General features: G+C 43.2%; 2 protein-coding genes across 2 annotated transcripts in view; both read right to left on the bottom strand.

The window, feature by feature from the left end:
• Nucleotides 1-3,235: 3,235 nt before the first annotated feature.
• On the bottom strand, nucleotides 3,236-12,943 carry MS4A5 (membrane spanning 4-domains A5). Its single transcript, XM_027858853.1, has 5 exons — nucleotides 12,794-12,943; nucleotides 11,119-11,247; nucleotides 9,250-9,306; nucleotides 8,558-8,710; nucleotides 3,236-3,358 (listed from the first exon to the last, which is right to left on the bottom strand). The coding sequence occupies exons 1-5, from the start codon at nucleotides 12,941-12,943 to the stop codon at nucleotides 3,236-3,238; spliced, it is 612 nt and encodes a 203-aa protein (XP_027714654.1).
• Nucleotides 12,944-14,798: 1,855 nt separating this feature from the next.
• The window catches only part of LOC114040715 (mucin-5AC-like), a 37,028-nt gene continuing 36,414 nt past the window's right edge, over nucleotides 14,799-15,412 (bottom strand). Inside the window, exon 5 of the mRNA XM_027858861.1 lies at nucleotides 14,799-15,020. Within this exon, the coding sequence (XP_027714662.1) occupies nucleotides 14,799-15,020 (222 nt within the window). The remainder of the gene's footprint in view (nucleotides 15,021-15,412) is intronic.

Here is a 15,412-nt window from a genome sequence, read left to right on the forward strand (position 1 = left end):
TGGTCTTAAATGGGTGCTTTCTGAGAAACAGAGTCAGAAGCTCGTTAGGAGCAGCATCAGAGGTCTAAGGCTAGTGATTGATACTAAAGCAATTACTGTAATGAACTGTAAGTGGGAAAGATCTTGCTATTTTGATCTGAATTTATTCCCATGGCCTAGCAGGGGTTAAAATTAGTGTTTGAACTTATCATATGTATAAGATTCAATTTAATAAGGAACTAGAACATGTATAGGAATGCATGTTCCCTAACCGATATGAGATTATAGTCACATCTGAAACTCTGATTATTGGAACTTGCTATTCAAGACCTTATGGGACTGATAACTGACTTTATTATGAGTCAGGTATGGTTATCAAGGAATGCTGTTGAGCCACTGACCCATGATGCCAGCAACCTGTGGGGAGGGGTCTGTGAACTGCATCTATGAACTGCAGAGGGTGTTCTCATGGGAAGGTTGGGAGAATAACTATTCTGCATGAGCTGAGGTAGGATTCTTCTCAGTTTCCCCACTCTGACACCTGGCAGACTAAGCCTGGCTCAATGCAATTGGCTATCTACATAACTTCTGCCTAGAATTGACATGAAATTAGGGAAACATTGTTCCCTTACTATAGTTATGTCCTTATTTTTTTTATGGCAAATTTCTATAATCAAAAGTTTTGTAAGCCCAATATTAAATCTGTTAAATAATGGATTGATTCTGGAACATCTGAGCTTACTATAGTAAGATGCAAGTATAAGATTGAACTATTTGGCCTAGAATTTTAGAATTAAGTATTTAGCCTTGACATCTGTTACTAGTATATATTCCTGTATAATGTATGGGTATAACTAGATCAAGAACTTATGAAACCAGGATATTATTCTGTTATTTAGTTAATATCATACCTGTCTAAGTTTGCTATAATCAGTTAATGTTAAAAGAAGAATGGCTTGTGGTTTATCTTATAAATGCCTTAAAAGAAGTATTATGTATGTATTGGAGTCCATCTTTTTACAAAAAGTGTTCTGTTATTAATTCCTTAGTTGAATCTCATCCTCCTGATGGGGGAATGAATATGAAGTACAAACAACTTAAACTGGGTTCTGATTTTCTTGTTTTTATTTGAGTTTCTTAAACATGACAATTGGCTAAGGTTTCAACTTTAATCTTACAATAATAGAGACATAAAGGTTGAGTTAACTTTCATTATTTGACCTGGTTATTGGCAAGGTAATTTAAAATTGTGTTAAGATCAATTTTGTAGGAGATTTCAACAAAGAAAGAGGCTTTCTCTCTACAAGGAGTCTTTATGGGATGCTCTGCTGGAGACTGCTTGAACAGCACTCAGACCAGAAAACTTAATCAGATGATGTCCCAAAAACCAGAAGACTGTATGAGATGCCTTAAATGGACTATTTATTGTTTCCTTTTTCCCTTTGGGTCTCTGCATCAGTACTTACCAAGGGGACTGTCCCCTTTTGATTTGTCAGTTTTTGATCAATTTCTTCCCCTTCCCCCACTTCCCATATTGTTCCCAAGGTCCTCGATGAAGTGTTGACCATACCAGTTAGTGATTCATTGAGAAGGCTACGCCTCTCATTGGAATCAGATGGGGAAATGTGAAAAATGATTTCTCTTGATAATTTGTTTCTTGGAAACTCAGAGCTCCCAGCTGTGCCATCTTCTCCTGCCCCCGTCCCTCCCTTCCCAAACCTTCTGTCCAAAGTTCTTCAGAAGGACCTTTCTGATAAGGAGATTGCATTGAATCTTCTTGTCTTGATCAAACTCCAATCTAGGCCTGATGGTAGGTGATACCAACCTCTGTTAACCAAGATTAAGTGACCTAAGTCACATACGTACTCAAGACCTCATTTTAATATAATCCACCTCCTACTACATTAACCAATCACGGTTGATTGGCACCCCTTGGGAGCATCTACTCTTTGAAGGTCATATAACTGTGTACCCCAAAATCCCAAATTGAGCCAGTTCTGAACTGGCCCTCTTAAGGGGGCCTAGTTTTGAATTGAACTCCCATGCAATACTAGTCAAGCCAGTTTGAGAGAAATTAAACTGTGGACACGTGCACCCTAATCTTGTTTGTCTCTTTCTTAGAACAAACTCCGTAATAAAGTAGGGTTTGACATAGTGTGACTTGACTTATGGCAACCAATGCATTTGCCCTGATTGTAGTGGAGACCCGGGTTTCATTGTTATAAGGTTAACATATTCCTAACTGAATCAGTCCCAATGGCTATAGCAGGCTTGGGCTTGTGGATGGTTGTTCAGGGTGGTGTGTTAAGGATCAGTGTATTTGCAAATACCAAAGCTACCAATGTAGCTTGTTTAGTCCCAGGGATAAAAGAATGTAAGGCTTTGGTTAGGTGGGTCTCTTAGATGTACCCACTTGCCTTCCTGGGCAGGGATGATTAGTTTTTGGGCAGAATGTGTACCAAAGTATATCCTAGGGTCAAGTCAGCTTGGCACCTAGTGATAAAGGTCCCTGATATAGCACATACATCCCTGTAGCATTTATTTTATTAGTGAAGTGTGTGTGTGTGTGTGTGTGTGTGTGTGTGTGTGTGTATGTATGTATTGTAGTAGGGGTAAACTCACTGAGTGTGAGGAGCAGACATTTTCTTTATTATCTCTAATTGAACTGATTTGTGAAGTGTTTATGGTAACTTAATTTTTTGGTTAGGCCATAAGATTTTAGCACTGGAAGGGACCTAGGCATAGGCACATTGTTCTTGGACTAGGAGGCATCTCAGAGGTCATACAATCCAGACCCCTCATTTTATGCATAAGAAAACTGAGGCCCAGGGAGGTTGAGGGATGCCTAAGGTCAAACAGCTAGTAGGCAATGCAGCCAGTACTCGAATCCAACTCCTCTGAATCTCAGTTCAGTGTTTTCTCTATGAGCCTCTGGATATGAGATGCCACAGTGAGGAATCCTAGTGAAACCCAGCAGAGAAGCACACAGACAGCTGTGTGGTGGGCAGAGGCTTCCTGGTTTCTTGCTGACTCCAGAATCTGGTCTAGTGATGCATATTGCTCAGTGTGCTGGGTTCTGGTGTCTGCGGAGCTGCCTGTGAAGTGAGGGAGGAGGGGAAGTGGGGAGGGCCTAAAACTGCTTCTCTGTCTCTGCTGTTCCCCAGGGAGCTAGCTAGAGGAATCGAGGCTTCTGTTCTGTTGAGTCGAGCCATTAGAGTAGAACCGCCTCAAAGAGAGCCACCACACATCCTTATTTTCACACTTCTATTGAACACCAATCCTCAGATTTAGCACAGGTCAAGTTGTGCCTAAGTATTGAGTAAGACAGAGAAATGAGGAGTTCAAGGGCAGCGAAGAACATCATCATACTCAAAATCCCCTGCAAAAGATGGAAACCAAATGGTAATAGAATTAAAAACAGTCCTGAGCTTATGGTCACAAAGAGCTATTAAACCTAGTTTGGGGAGATGGCCACCCTTCATCAAGAGAGCCAGGCTGGAGACATCCACCCATTCATTGACCCATCCATCACGACTTAGGATCCATAGGGGAGGAATCAGTGCAGGCCCACAGGAAGAAAAAAGCCCCTGAACTTGGTTCATCATTCTTTTGTGGATTGCTCTTTGAAGACAGAAGTTGTTTCATTTTTTTTCTTTGTATTTTGGACCTCTAGGGCAGTACTTGACACATACTCAGTTCAGTTCATTTCAATTTGATTCAATTCTTGAGGTCATTCTTGACCCCCTCAGTGGGGTTAATTAAATCAATCAGTAATCACTTATTGAACACCCACTGTGTTTTAGAAACTAGGTTAGGCACAGGGAATACATGCTGTTGTTTGAACCTAGGTCCTGTGACTCCAGAGTCAGTGCTTTGCCTCCTATACTAGGCTATTTCTGTTTATTTGTCACTTTCTTCTCACTTCTCCCTTTTTTGAATTAACTAGGATCACCTAGATTGGAAGGAAGGAAGGAAAGAAAGGTAGAGGTTATGGGGGACTCCTTCATACCCCCACATTTAAATAAATCCTTGAAGACAGGTATTGTTTCATTTTTGCCCTTTTTTTGTGCTCAGTGCTAGCTCAGTATCTGACCCTTTTTTAAGCATTTTGTTGGTTTCTTTTTTGGATAGGACCTGAATTCGTTTTTCTAGGGGATTCCAAATGAGGAAGCTCCTTCTCCCAAGAAGTGTGATATTCTAGAAAGAGCATTAGTTTTGGAGTCAGAGAGCCTGATCTCAGATCTCGTCTCTGACACCACTTGTGTGTTGTGACCTTGCCAATGACTTAACCTCTCTGGGCCTCAGCTTTCTCCTCTGTGAAATGAGGGGGTTGGACTAGAACGCTTCCAAGGTCTTTTCCAGCTTTCAATCTTCATTCCTAATCTAGCTCTACATCTTATTTCCCTTCTGAATGTTGCTTGGGGGCTCTGTCCATAGTCACCTAGCCTGGCACATCGTAGTAGGCATTTAATAAAATGCTTGCTGATTAATTGATTGAAAAGAAATTGATGAAATATTTTGTTCATTCTTTTCTACATTAAATACAAGGCAGGTGCAACAAAGAAAGAAACATAAACTACAATTCTCTATTACGCTTGAGAGAGATAAAGATGTACACACAGATTGGGAGGGAGGGAGAGAGGGAAAGAGAGAGACACAGAGAGACAGAGATAGACAAAGACAGAGACAGAGGAGGAGGAGGAAGGAAGAGAGATGTAGACACAGAAAAGGAGGGAAAGAGACACAGAAAGAGAGAGATAAAAAAAAGACAGAGACAGAGAGAAGGAAGAGGAGGAAGGAAGAGAAATGTGGACACAGAGAAATATGTCTGCAGAGACATACACCCAGATACATCCACAAAGAAAAGACATACAGCAGCCCAGAGAAGCAGAGAGGGAGAGAGGCAGTGCTTTTCTGGCTTGCCATGTTCAGCACTCCTTAATGTCCTTTAAAGCTGGGGTGTGTTTTTTGCAAAGGAAGGCATAACTTAGCCTTCACTAGCCTTAGCCTTGTGGTGTTTGCCTTTTAGGCCAGATGAGAGAAAGAACATTAGCAGAGCTTTCCCTTGTTCTAAGTCTCCAGGTGAAGAAAGGCTCCCTTATCTGAATTACAAATAAAACAGAATTTAGAGTTTCCTCTTGGCTTCCTTGACTGAGTCCTAAAGAGACCAAAACAGTCTTCAGTTATATGATGCCTTGGGTTCTTGATGTGGTTAGGGCTTTCATCTTCTCCTGGGTTCCTAATATAGTTCCTGTTAATAAAAGCTGACACTATATAGTACTTTATAGATTGCAGAATACTTTACATGTATCATCACTTCACTGGAATCTCACAACAACCCACCTCTTAGATGAGGAAAGAAAAAGCTTTAGAGGGGCCAGGGGACTTGCTCATGGTCACGCAGCTAGTCAGTGTCAGAGGTGGGATTTGAACCCTGGTCTTTCTGATTTCAGGTCCAGCAGTCTGCCTACAAAGCCCTACTAATGCTCCTTCCATGATACCAGACTGCCTGGAAGAGGGAGTTCCATGATACCATGCTGTCTGTTCTGTTCTGTCCTGTTCTGACTTGTCAGCCATGTGAATTGGGGTTAGAATGATGCATATTGTGGAGGGCATTCCATTTGGAGAAACCAATTGTTGAGGACACTATAACTACTTCCTTTCCTTACACCCTTAGAACTTGGCCTTAGACCATCACTCAGTCAGCATATATTGAACACTGTGTGCCAGACATTGGCTAAGTACTGGGGATAATTTTTTTTTAAAGGTGAAAACACTCCTTGTTCTGAAGTAGCTTATCCTCAAATATAGGAGATAATGCACATATGTGGAGGTACATAAAAGAGGATACAAAGTAGATAGGTGCAAGGTAATTTTAATGCGGATGGAGCAGGTGTGGGCGGTAGGAAAGACCTCCTGTGAAAGATAGGACTTCAGCTGAACCTTAAAGGAAGTCAGAGAAGCCCAGAGGCCCTGGCAAGGAAGGAGAACCTTCCAAGGATGGGGAAGATCCAGGGCAGAGGTAAGGAGCTGGGAAAGGAATTGTCACATGGGCAGAGCAGAACGTTGACTGGGCTAGAAGGTGTGTGGAGGGCAGTAATACGATACAAGTAGAAAGATAAAAAATGGGACAAGGTGGTGAAGGGCTTTAGATGCTAAAGAGGAGTTTTATTTCATGCCAGCGGTAGAACAGCATTGCTGACATTTACTGAATGGGTGTGTGTGTGTGTGTGTGTGTGTGTGAGTGACGCTTTCAGAGCTTTAGGGAAAGCTCTTTGGCACTGTGTAGAGGATGGATCTGTGACCAGGAAACCAACGAGCAAGGTAGTCCATTAATACCAGCACAAGACGATGTATGTGGGCCTGAAACTTTGCAGCTGAGTAAGTTCATTTCCAAGAAATATCATAGAGAAATGCCAAGCACCTGTAACTGCTTGGCTCCATGATGCTAACATTTTGAACCTAGAGAACTAGAAAAATGATCATGACTTCAATAGTCACAAGGAAGCTCAGAAAAAGGGAAGGTTTTTTGGAAAAGAGGGTAAGTTCTGTTTTGAACATGTTGAGTTTGAGATGCTAAAAGGACATCCATTTTCAGATACCCAGTAGGCAGCTGGTGATTCACAACTGGACCTCTGAAAAGACACTTGGCCTTGATATGTGGGTCTGGATTTCATGTGCATAGAGATGGGCGTTGAACCCATGAGAACTGCTGAGATCATCAACTTGAGGGTAGAGAGTGAAGAGAGAGCCCCAGATAGAGCTGTGGGAGTTGCCTACAGCTAGTGAGTGTGCCATGGATGAAAAACCAGCAAAGGACACTGGGAAGGAACCATCATTATCCAGGAGGAGAAGCAGGAAAGAAGAAAGGGTTTTCAAGAGATGATAACAATGTCCAGTGCTGAACAGAGGCCAAGGAGGAGGATCTACAAAAGGACTGGGTGGCCCAGTGCATGGAATGCTGGGCCTGGAATCGGGAACACCAAGTTCAAATCCAGCCTCAGAGTATGAACTTGGGCAAGTCACTGACCCTGTTTGTTTCCATTTCAGCTGCAAAATGTGAATAACAGCAAGCATCTGCCTCCCAGGGTAGGCAGCTAGGTGGTGCAGTGGATAGAAGCCGGCTCAGATACTGACTAGCAGCGTGACCCTGGGCAAGTCACTTAACCCTGTTTGCTTCAGTTTCCTCATCTGTAAAATGAGTTGGTAAAGGATGGCAAACCACTCCAGTATCTCTGCCAAGAAAACCCCAACTGGGGTCACAAAGAGTCAGATACGACTGAAATGACTGAACAGCAACAACCACCTCCCAGCGTCGTGAGAATAAAACAAGATCCTGCTTGTGAAGCATTTGATACAGTGCCTGGCACGTAAGTAGTAGGCATTATATATGAATGCTAGTTATGATTATTAATATTAATTCACAAGGTAGTCCAATCAGTAGGTCAAGTATACCATCCTGTTCTAGGTGCTGGGGATAATGTCCCCCGGGCCTGGAAGGCTCTTTCTTCCTTCTCATCTCTACCCTTCAGCTCTCAGTTAAAATCTCACCATTTGCAAGAAGCCTTCCTCATTTCTTCTTAATCTTAGTGCTTTCCCTTTGAGATTGTGCTCCCCAGTTTATCCTGCATATAGCTGGTTTGTACATAATTACCTGTGACTTATCTCCCTCATTAGAGTGCTTAGCACAGTGCCTAGCACATCAGTAGGCATTTAATAAATGCTGGTTGACTGACTGCCAGACTAACCTGCCTACAGGGAGTACAGAAATGGGGGGGGGGAGTCACAATTACTACATTGATCTTTTCAAAAAAATAATTGCTAGGATTGTCCTAATAATTAATGCCTCCACAGCTGAGAAGGTCAGAGATGTCATGAGCTGAATCTCAGGATGACTGAGGGCAACTTGTCAACTAGCGATCAAAGAGATATTTCATTTTATAAACTCAGACTTGAGAAGGGAGCGTGGGCTAGTGAGAGAGGCCTGGCCTTGGAAGCAGGAAGACCTTGGTGGCAAGTTCTGTTTCTGACACATATGTGTTGCATGATCCTGAGAAAGTCTTGGAATCTCTTGGTGTACCAGATGATTCTCAAATGACCCACAGATATTATAGCAATTGCCAGTCTGCTTAAGTGGAAGGAGCTTACACATGAGTAGGCAACATTCCTTGCACGAGTGAAATTACAAACCTGGAGGGAAATTAGGAAGTATTAGGAAATGGCTTTTCAGGCCACAAAAATGACCCACCCAGAGCTAGGAGAAACCTTGTTTTGCCTAATAAAGACAGTTTCCTCAAGTTTCTATTCTTTTCCAAACCTAAAGGGCTCATTTACATATACAGTGTTACAGTGGGAAGGTTTTAAGTCAGAGGACGGGGGGGTTTGAATCTTGACTCTGCTAGGTGACCTTGAGCTTCTTAATCTCATCTATGAAATGTGAGCTCTTAAGTCTCTTCTAGCTTTAAAATGTCTGATCCCATATGACAGCGCCTCAAACCTTTCCTTCCTCGTTGGAGTCCATCGGAATCTGAGCCAAGCTCACGCTTTAGGCCTCTCCTGAAAGACTCCTGATACTTACAGTTAAAAGGATAGAGATTCCAGCACAAATAGGACCTCCACCAACATAGCCACACAGGTAGTTCCTATCCAGAATGAGGCTGAATGAGAGAAGAACTATCCCAGCCAGTGCAGCCATAGAGCTAAGTGTGTTTACAACCAGACTCATTTGTCCCTGAAAGAGAAGAAAAGTGTTTGGAAAATAGTCAGGACCAAAAACCCTACCCCTTGTAGGTCAGGGAAGGTGCTAGACATCTGTTATCTGTTGTTTAAGTATGTTTGGCTTTAGGCCTTTTTGATAAATATGCCACTTCTTATCTCTTAATACAAAAATAAAAAAAAACCTGACAAAACAAAAACACCTTCCTGTTTCCTACTAAGAGTTAAATTACAAACCACATCTACTGCTAAAAGAGCCCATCCACAGACCATGATTTTGAAACAGATTGAACTGGAATCCCTGTTTGGCCGGGGCTGAATGGAAGGCCCTTTGAGACAGGGTGGGAGTCATTTAAATGACCTTCACCTAGGAGCACCTGAGGCCTGGTCCTGTTCCTTCTGCCTCTGAATATCTGACCTTGGGCAGTGAACAGTGGGAGCCAGGCAGCTAGACCAAGCTGCTGGTTTGTGGGCCCAGTGATCTTTCGGAAGCCCTTTGTGAGGCTGGGAATTAAACCTTCTGATGTTTAGATGATTAAGAGAGGGGAAACTTACAAGATATTTTGTGGTTCTCCTTTCAAATGCGATTAAGAAGGATCCTGAATTAATGTACTGTCAAGAAAAGAGAGAATCCATTAGTCACTGGAATCTATATTGGGGTCCTATGCCAGTTTTCCTTGCTAAAACACCATTTCTTTATTCCAGGGAGCCTCCTCAATCTTAAGGGAAGCCTGGCAGCCAGGAGAATTGTTCTCAGATCAGCCCGCTAAACAGGTGGATTTCCTTGGACACTCTGCTTAACATCTGTGGGCCTCAGTTTCCTCCTCTCTGAAATCAGAAGGTTAGGCCAGTTGGCCTCCAAGGTTTCTTATAGCTCCAAAATTCTATAATTCAGTTTACACTAAGCCTCAGCAAAAGTCCTGGGTTTGAATCCTGGCTTTTCCACTGACTAGCTGTGTGACCCTGGGCCAATCATTGCACAGCTTAGTTTCCTCATCTATAAAATGGGGATAATAATAGTTCCCACCTCACAGGGTGGTTGTGAGCATCAGAATGCTGTTTTTGAGGGTCTGAAGGGCTATCTTATGGAAGTACGTTCCATTAGTTTTGTTCTGCTTGGCCCCAGAGAGCAGAATTGGGAGCAAGGGGTAGAAGGTTCAGAGAGGCCAACTTGGGCTGAATGGCCTGTCCAGTAGCGCTCCAACAGGAGAATGGACTGTTTGTTTCCCATTCAAGGCCTTCAGGTAAAGGCTGGATGACCACTTATCAGATAGATTGTAGTAAGGATTTCTTTTTTAGGTGCTACATGTCACAGTGGGCAGAGTGCTGGGCCGGGAGTGAGGAAAACCTGAGTTCATATGCAGCCTCAGACACTTACTAGTTTTGTGACCCTGGCCAGCCTCTGTCTGCTTCAGTTTCCTCATCTGTAAAGTGAGGGTAATAAGAGCACCTATCTCCCAGGACTGTTGAGGATAAAATGAGATAATTTTGGTAAAGTGTTTTGCAAATCTTAAGGCACTCAAGAAATGCACTTCTCATGAATTATTTTCTGGTGTAGGTTCTTTGAGATAGACTCTGAGATGCCTTCTAGTTTTTGAGATCCTGGGATTTTTCTGCACATGGTAAGTGATTATTAGGATGAGATACTACCACTGACAAAAGTCTTCAAGATCCAATCAATCAATCAATCAGTAAACACTTATTAAACAGTTATTGTGTTATAGGCATTTTGCCAGATGTTGGGGATACCCTCAAGGAACTTACAAGGGGAAACACCATGGATAAGCATAAGTATTAGATCTGGAGTCCTTCTGTGGGCCCAGGCACTAGTAGCTGGGGGAATCTGGAGAGGCCTGCCAGAGGAGGTGGTCCTTGAGCAAGGAGCAGGGAATTTGAAGGGTCTTAGGAGAGGAAGGGATCTCAGCAGATGGCTCAGGAGAGGGGAATGTCAGTGACCCGAACTAGCAGGGCCACTTTTGGCCAGAGGGCAGAGTTCATGAAAGGGAGTAATGTGTAGATTGGTGGGGAAATGTATGCCAGATGGTCAAAATCTTTAAGTGACAAAATGAGACTTTTTTTTCTTTTCCTAGAGCTTTTTGAACTGGGAATGGACGCGGTCAGATCTGTGCTTTAGGAATAGCACTTTGGGAGCTGTGAAGGGGATGGGGACTGGAATAGAGAGAGATTTGAGGCAAAGTTGAAGGCTGTTTTTGTAGCCTCGGTAAGAGATCCAGAGGGGCTGAGTTAGGTGGTGGCCATGGTATGAGCAGAGAAAATGAATCTCTAATGCCAGAATGTTAGGCCCCGTGGTGATGATGCTTTAGAGAAGATGTTTTAGGCAGAGCCCTTGCCTCAAACTTCCTCTGACTCCTAGGGGTTTGGGAATGGCTTTATGCCCATAGTTCCCATGTTCACTGTACTCACGCATGCTGCTCCCCAGAATGGATACCCTGAGATAAAGATGAAGGGAAAGCGCGGGTATGGAGGGACTCGAGTAAAAAGTAAGACTGCCCCAAAGCAAAAGTTCATCACACCAATTAGGACCTGAATAGCCTGGAAATAGAAAGAGCATCGTGGTCAGCAAGTGCTTCCTGGCGGACCTGTCTCCCGAGAGGCTCAGCCCTGCTGTCTTTTGGGAGCTCCTGAAGGGCTTATCCTGACTCTTCTGTGTTACTGCTCTTCAACATTCTCTTCTTCCCTACTTCCTCATTCTGCTTCTGGCTAGAGGTGAGCCTGACAGGAGGCAGACTGCGCTGCCAACAGGGAGGTGTAAGGCAAAGAGAACCACAGCTTAAGGTCGGAAAGCAGGGTGGCCCAGTGGAAAAAACACAGGGTACTGATTACTTATATGCCCCTGGACAAGTCACTTTAGCTCTCTCTGCCTCAGTTCCTTAACTGTAAAATTAGGAGGGTGGATTCAATTGCTTCTGAATTTCATTCCAATTCTAAATCCCCGATCCCATGCCAGTTTTTTGATGCCCATAGACTCAATCTCTCTACTGTGATGAGCTCTTTTCCTTTACCTTTGTTCTGTGTCCCAGGCCCCTATTCTGGCTAATAACCCTGTTGAACAGCTGTATTTCACCTAGAGGCTCTCATTCTTCTTTCTGGGAAAAAGTTTTGGAGACTATTCCAATGCACCTTGCCTAGGAGCTCAGCTTTAGACTTAAAAATGCTTCTGCAAAGGCTCTTGGTGCACAGGGGAAAGAGTATTCCCTGTTTGAGATTCAGAAAATGGGTTCACATCAGGGATCGGCTTCTTCTGACTTGTGGTCCCTTGGGCAACTGGGGTCATTTGCCTTGGCCTTCATTTTCTCAGTGAGGGGGCTGGATTGGATGACCTTTGGCTTCCCTTCTGGTTCTATTTCTGTCATCGCAAGGCCTCAAATGCTTTTAGCTCTAAGGGTAGGAAACCTACAGCCTCAAGGCCACATGTGGCCTTCTAGGTCCTTGGGTATGGCCTTTTGACTGAGTCCAAATTTTATGGAACATATCCTTTTATTAAGCGGATTTGTTCTGTGAAGTTTGGAATCAATGAAAGGGTCACACTTGAGGACCTAGAGGGCCACGTGTGGCCTTGAGGCTGCAGATTCCCCACCTCTTGATTATCTTCTAGTACAGTCTAGAGGTCTCAGGAATTGTTAGGTTGAGGCAGGCTCTCTCCTGCTTTACTTGATAGCAAATCCAGTTCCTCAACATATTCCAGACTTGGGAGTTTAGGGATTTACTGTGCAAGCATTACTTTTATGTAAGACCAACTTCCTGGCCCCAAATACAAATGCCCTTTCCCTCCCTGCTCACTCTCTCTATATATCTATATATATTCTATATATATATACACACACACTATATATATATATACACACTCAATCTATATATATTGATATATAGATATCAATAATTCTGGGTGGAAACCTGGCATGTAAGCAGTCAACCACAAAGATTTGTGTCTATGAATCTGCTAGTGATTATGTCACTTGCAGACATTCAGTAGGCCTTTGAACCAGAGTTGGAATCAGTTATTTTCTTAAAACTATGACTCCCTATCCCTGGTCTTTCTTTTTCCCCTTTTATGAATTACAATATGGGTCTGACTTACCCCCATGATCCTCATTTCTGTAGCAAGGAAATGTTCTAGACCGGTTTTTTTGGCAAAAGCAGTTGTTTTTAGCCCACTGTGGACATTCAAAACCTTCTGAGGTAGCAGCAGGAACACTGATTTGGGTGTGGGTGCTGACTTGGATTCCATGGTCCTGCCGTTGATTCCACGGCAGAAATAATGTCAGTAAAATTGGTGGGCAGGCATCACAGCCAAGATCGTGTTCCACTCCTATGCCAGGTTCACCTGGAGAGTTGGACTATTGCTATACATCGCATTAGAATCATTCAGTCATTGAGTCATAGTATCATGGAACCCTGGAATGCCAGAGCTAGAAGGAACCTCCAGAGAGGCTGTGGAGGAGGCCTGGACTGAGGTCGGGGACTGAGACTTAGATTCTGGTCCCAGCTCTGCCATTCACCTCGGGCATGGTCTTTGGGCCAGATCTCCACTTCCTCACCTGGAGAATGAGGAGGGTGTTGCCCCAGAGTATTGTTTCTGGAGGTCCCCTTAAACATTAAATTCAACAATGTCATCTCATTCAGTCCCTTCTTTTCAGGTGAGGGATTTGAAGGGGAATCTCCTAGGACAGATAATTTCTCATTCCATTCTGAAAGAGCCCCAATGCTGAGGGCTTTGTCCTAGGATGTCAAGACTGAAATGAACCTTAGAGGCTGTCTAGCCTGATGCCCTGCTTTTGCCAGATGGGCCTAGTGATGTGGCCCTAGTCTCTTAAGGAGGTGCCAGCTAAGCAGCAGAACCAGGCCAGCATCGCCCAACCCCAAGTTCTGTCTCCTGCAGCTTATGAAGAACTTCCTGGTGTCCCACCCCAGTTTCTCCTGTTTAATATTTCTGCCACTTGAGGTCATTTTGGGGTATGTGTGGGCTGGACAAGATAGCCGCTGAGGGCCCTTCCAAGTCTCAGATTCTGCAAAGCTTTTATGATCTTTTATAGTCTCCTGTTGACCCAGAGAACTCTTGGTCAGCATCCTTCTCATAAAATTCCTTTTTAACTGGAACGATAATGAAGCTTCTTTTCTCTAGGCTTGAGCAGATAGATGCTTATTTTTTTCTCCTTAGCATGCCTTTTTCACCTCTTGATTCATTTCCCATGTGTTTGAGTATTCTTTTTTTTGTTCCTTCATGTCTTTTTTAAATGCGTGGGGGACAAAAGACATATTGCCAATCGTGTCTGAGCAATCTCTCTCTTTTGCTTTGCAGAAACAGCCTGTGTAGTGAAAAGAGGCCTGGACTTAGGGTCTGGAGACCTGGGTTTACATTATGGATCTAATACTTATTAGTTGTGTGAATTTAGACAAGTCACTTTCCCTCTCTAAGCCTCAGTTTTCTTATGGGTAGAATGACATTTTTGGACTAAATTATAATAATAATAGTATATATCTATGTACGTGTAAGACACACACACACACACACACACACATACATACACACATCACTTTATGGGGCAGCTAGGTGGTACAGTTGGATAGAGCACTGGACCTGGTGTCAGGACAATAGGTGAAGTGACTTGCTCAGGGTCACACAGCTAGTAAGTGTCTGAGGCCAGATTTGAACTCAAGTCTTCCTGTCCTTAGGTCAAGCACTTTATCCACTGAGCCACCTAGCTGCACTAATAATAATAATAATAATAATAGCATTTATATAGCACTTTAATATGTGCAGAGCACTTTGTAAATATTAATCTCATTTGATCCCTGGGAGGTAGGTGCTGTTATTATCTGCATTTAAGAGATGAGCAAAATATAGCAGACAGAGACTGATTTGCTGAGAGTCACACAACTAAGTAAAAGTCTGATGCTGATTTTGAACTTACGTCCTGCACTCTGAGAAATAATCAGGCCAAATGTCCCAGCATTGTTCCTCTTTCTCTGCTGTGCCTATATTTGTTTTTCCCTCATAAATCTCATCATCTTTTCTCCCTCTGGTTGTGTGGTTGGGAGCTAGCTTTAGGTTACCTTTCTGTCACTTCATAAGCTTGTTTATTTCAGTGAATACTCCCCAGCCCCACAGTATAACTCTGGTGTGCTGGCTCTGTACAATCTCTGCTACTTGCAGGAAGAGTCAAAGCCAAAGAAGTCTTGATGCATCTTAAGGAGCGCACAAGACACGGGGACACGGCTGGTATCGCTGCAGCAACGTGGGTGGTGCATTTCACAGCATACACACATCTTGACAATTCTTCTTCTTGACCTTTCCTGTCTTGTTCCTGGAGAAGCTAATCCAAGTACTTAGGTGCTCTTCAGGGCTCTCATGCTGGGTTCTTATCCTACAGTCTGTGAACTTAAAGTGTTATCTTTATTTCAATATAATTAGATTCCATTGTTTATCCTATATACTTTATTTTATGCATTTTAAAAGCATTCTGAGAAGGAGGTCCCCAGCCTTCACCAGATGTCCAGTAGAGTTCAGGACACAAAAAGGGTTAAGAACCCCTGCTCTAGGTTGTTTCATATTTTGTGAGTGTCAGAGCAAAGGCTGTCCCTCTTTTAAGAATCTCTTCTTATCTGATTACTGTCCTTCTTCCCCTCCCCTGCCCCTTCTGAATGATATCCTTCATGACACTTCTTGAATATATTGTTGTTGATGATGTGTGGATAT

The sequence above is a fragment of the Vombatus ursinus genome, unplaced genomic scaffold (assembly GCF_900497805.2).
Source record: "Vombatus ursinus unplaced genomic scaffold, bare-nosed wombat genome assembly UNPS02013931.1, whole genome shotgun sequence".
In the NCBI taxonomy this organism is placed as follows: Eukaryota; Metazoa; Chordata; class Mammalia; order Diprotodontia; family Vombatidae; genus Vombatus; species Vombatus ursinus.

What these genes read in the sequence shown, in the direction of transcription:
- MS4A5 (XM_027858853.1), bottom strand. Translation starts at nt 12,943, where the DNA reads ATGGAATCCAAGTCAGCACCCACACCCAAATCAGTGTTCCTGCTGCTA. An exon ending in CAGAAATGAGGATCATGGGG is followed by an intron (nt 11,248 to 12,793) that starts GTAAGTCAGACC and finishes TTCTATTTCCAG; the next exon opens with GCTATTCAGGTCCTAATTGG. An exon ending in GAATCTCTATCCTTTTAACT is followed by an intron (nt 3,359 to 8,557) that starts GTAAGTATCAGG and finishes CATCTTTTGCAG; the next exon opens with GGGATTTTGAGTATGATGAT.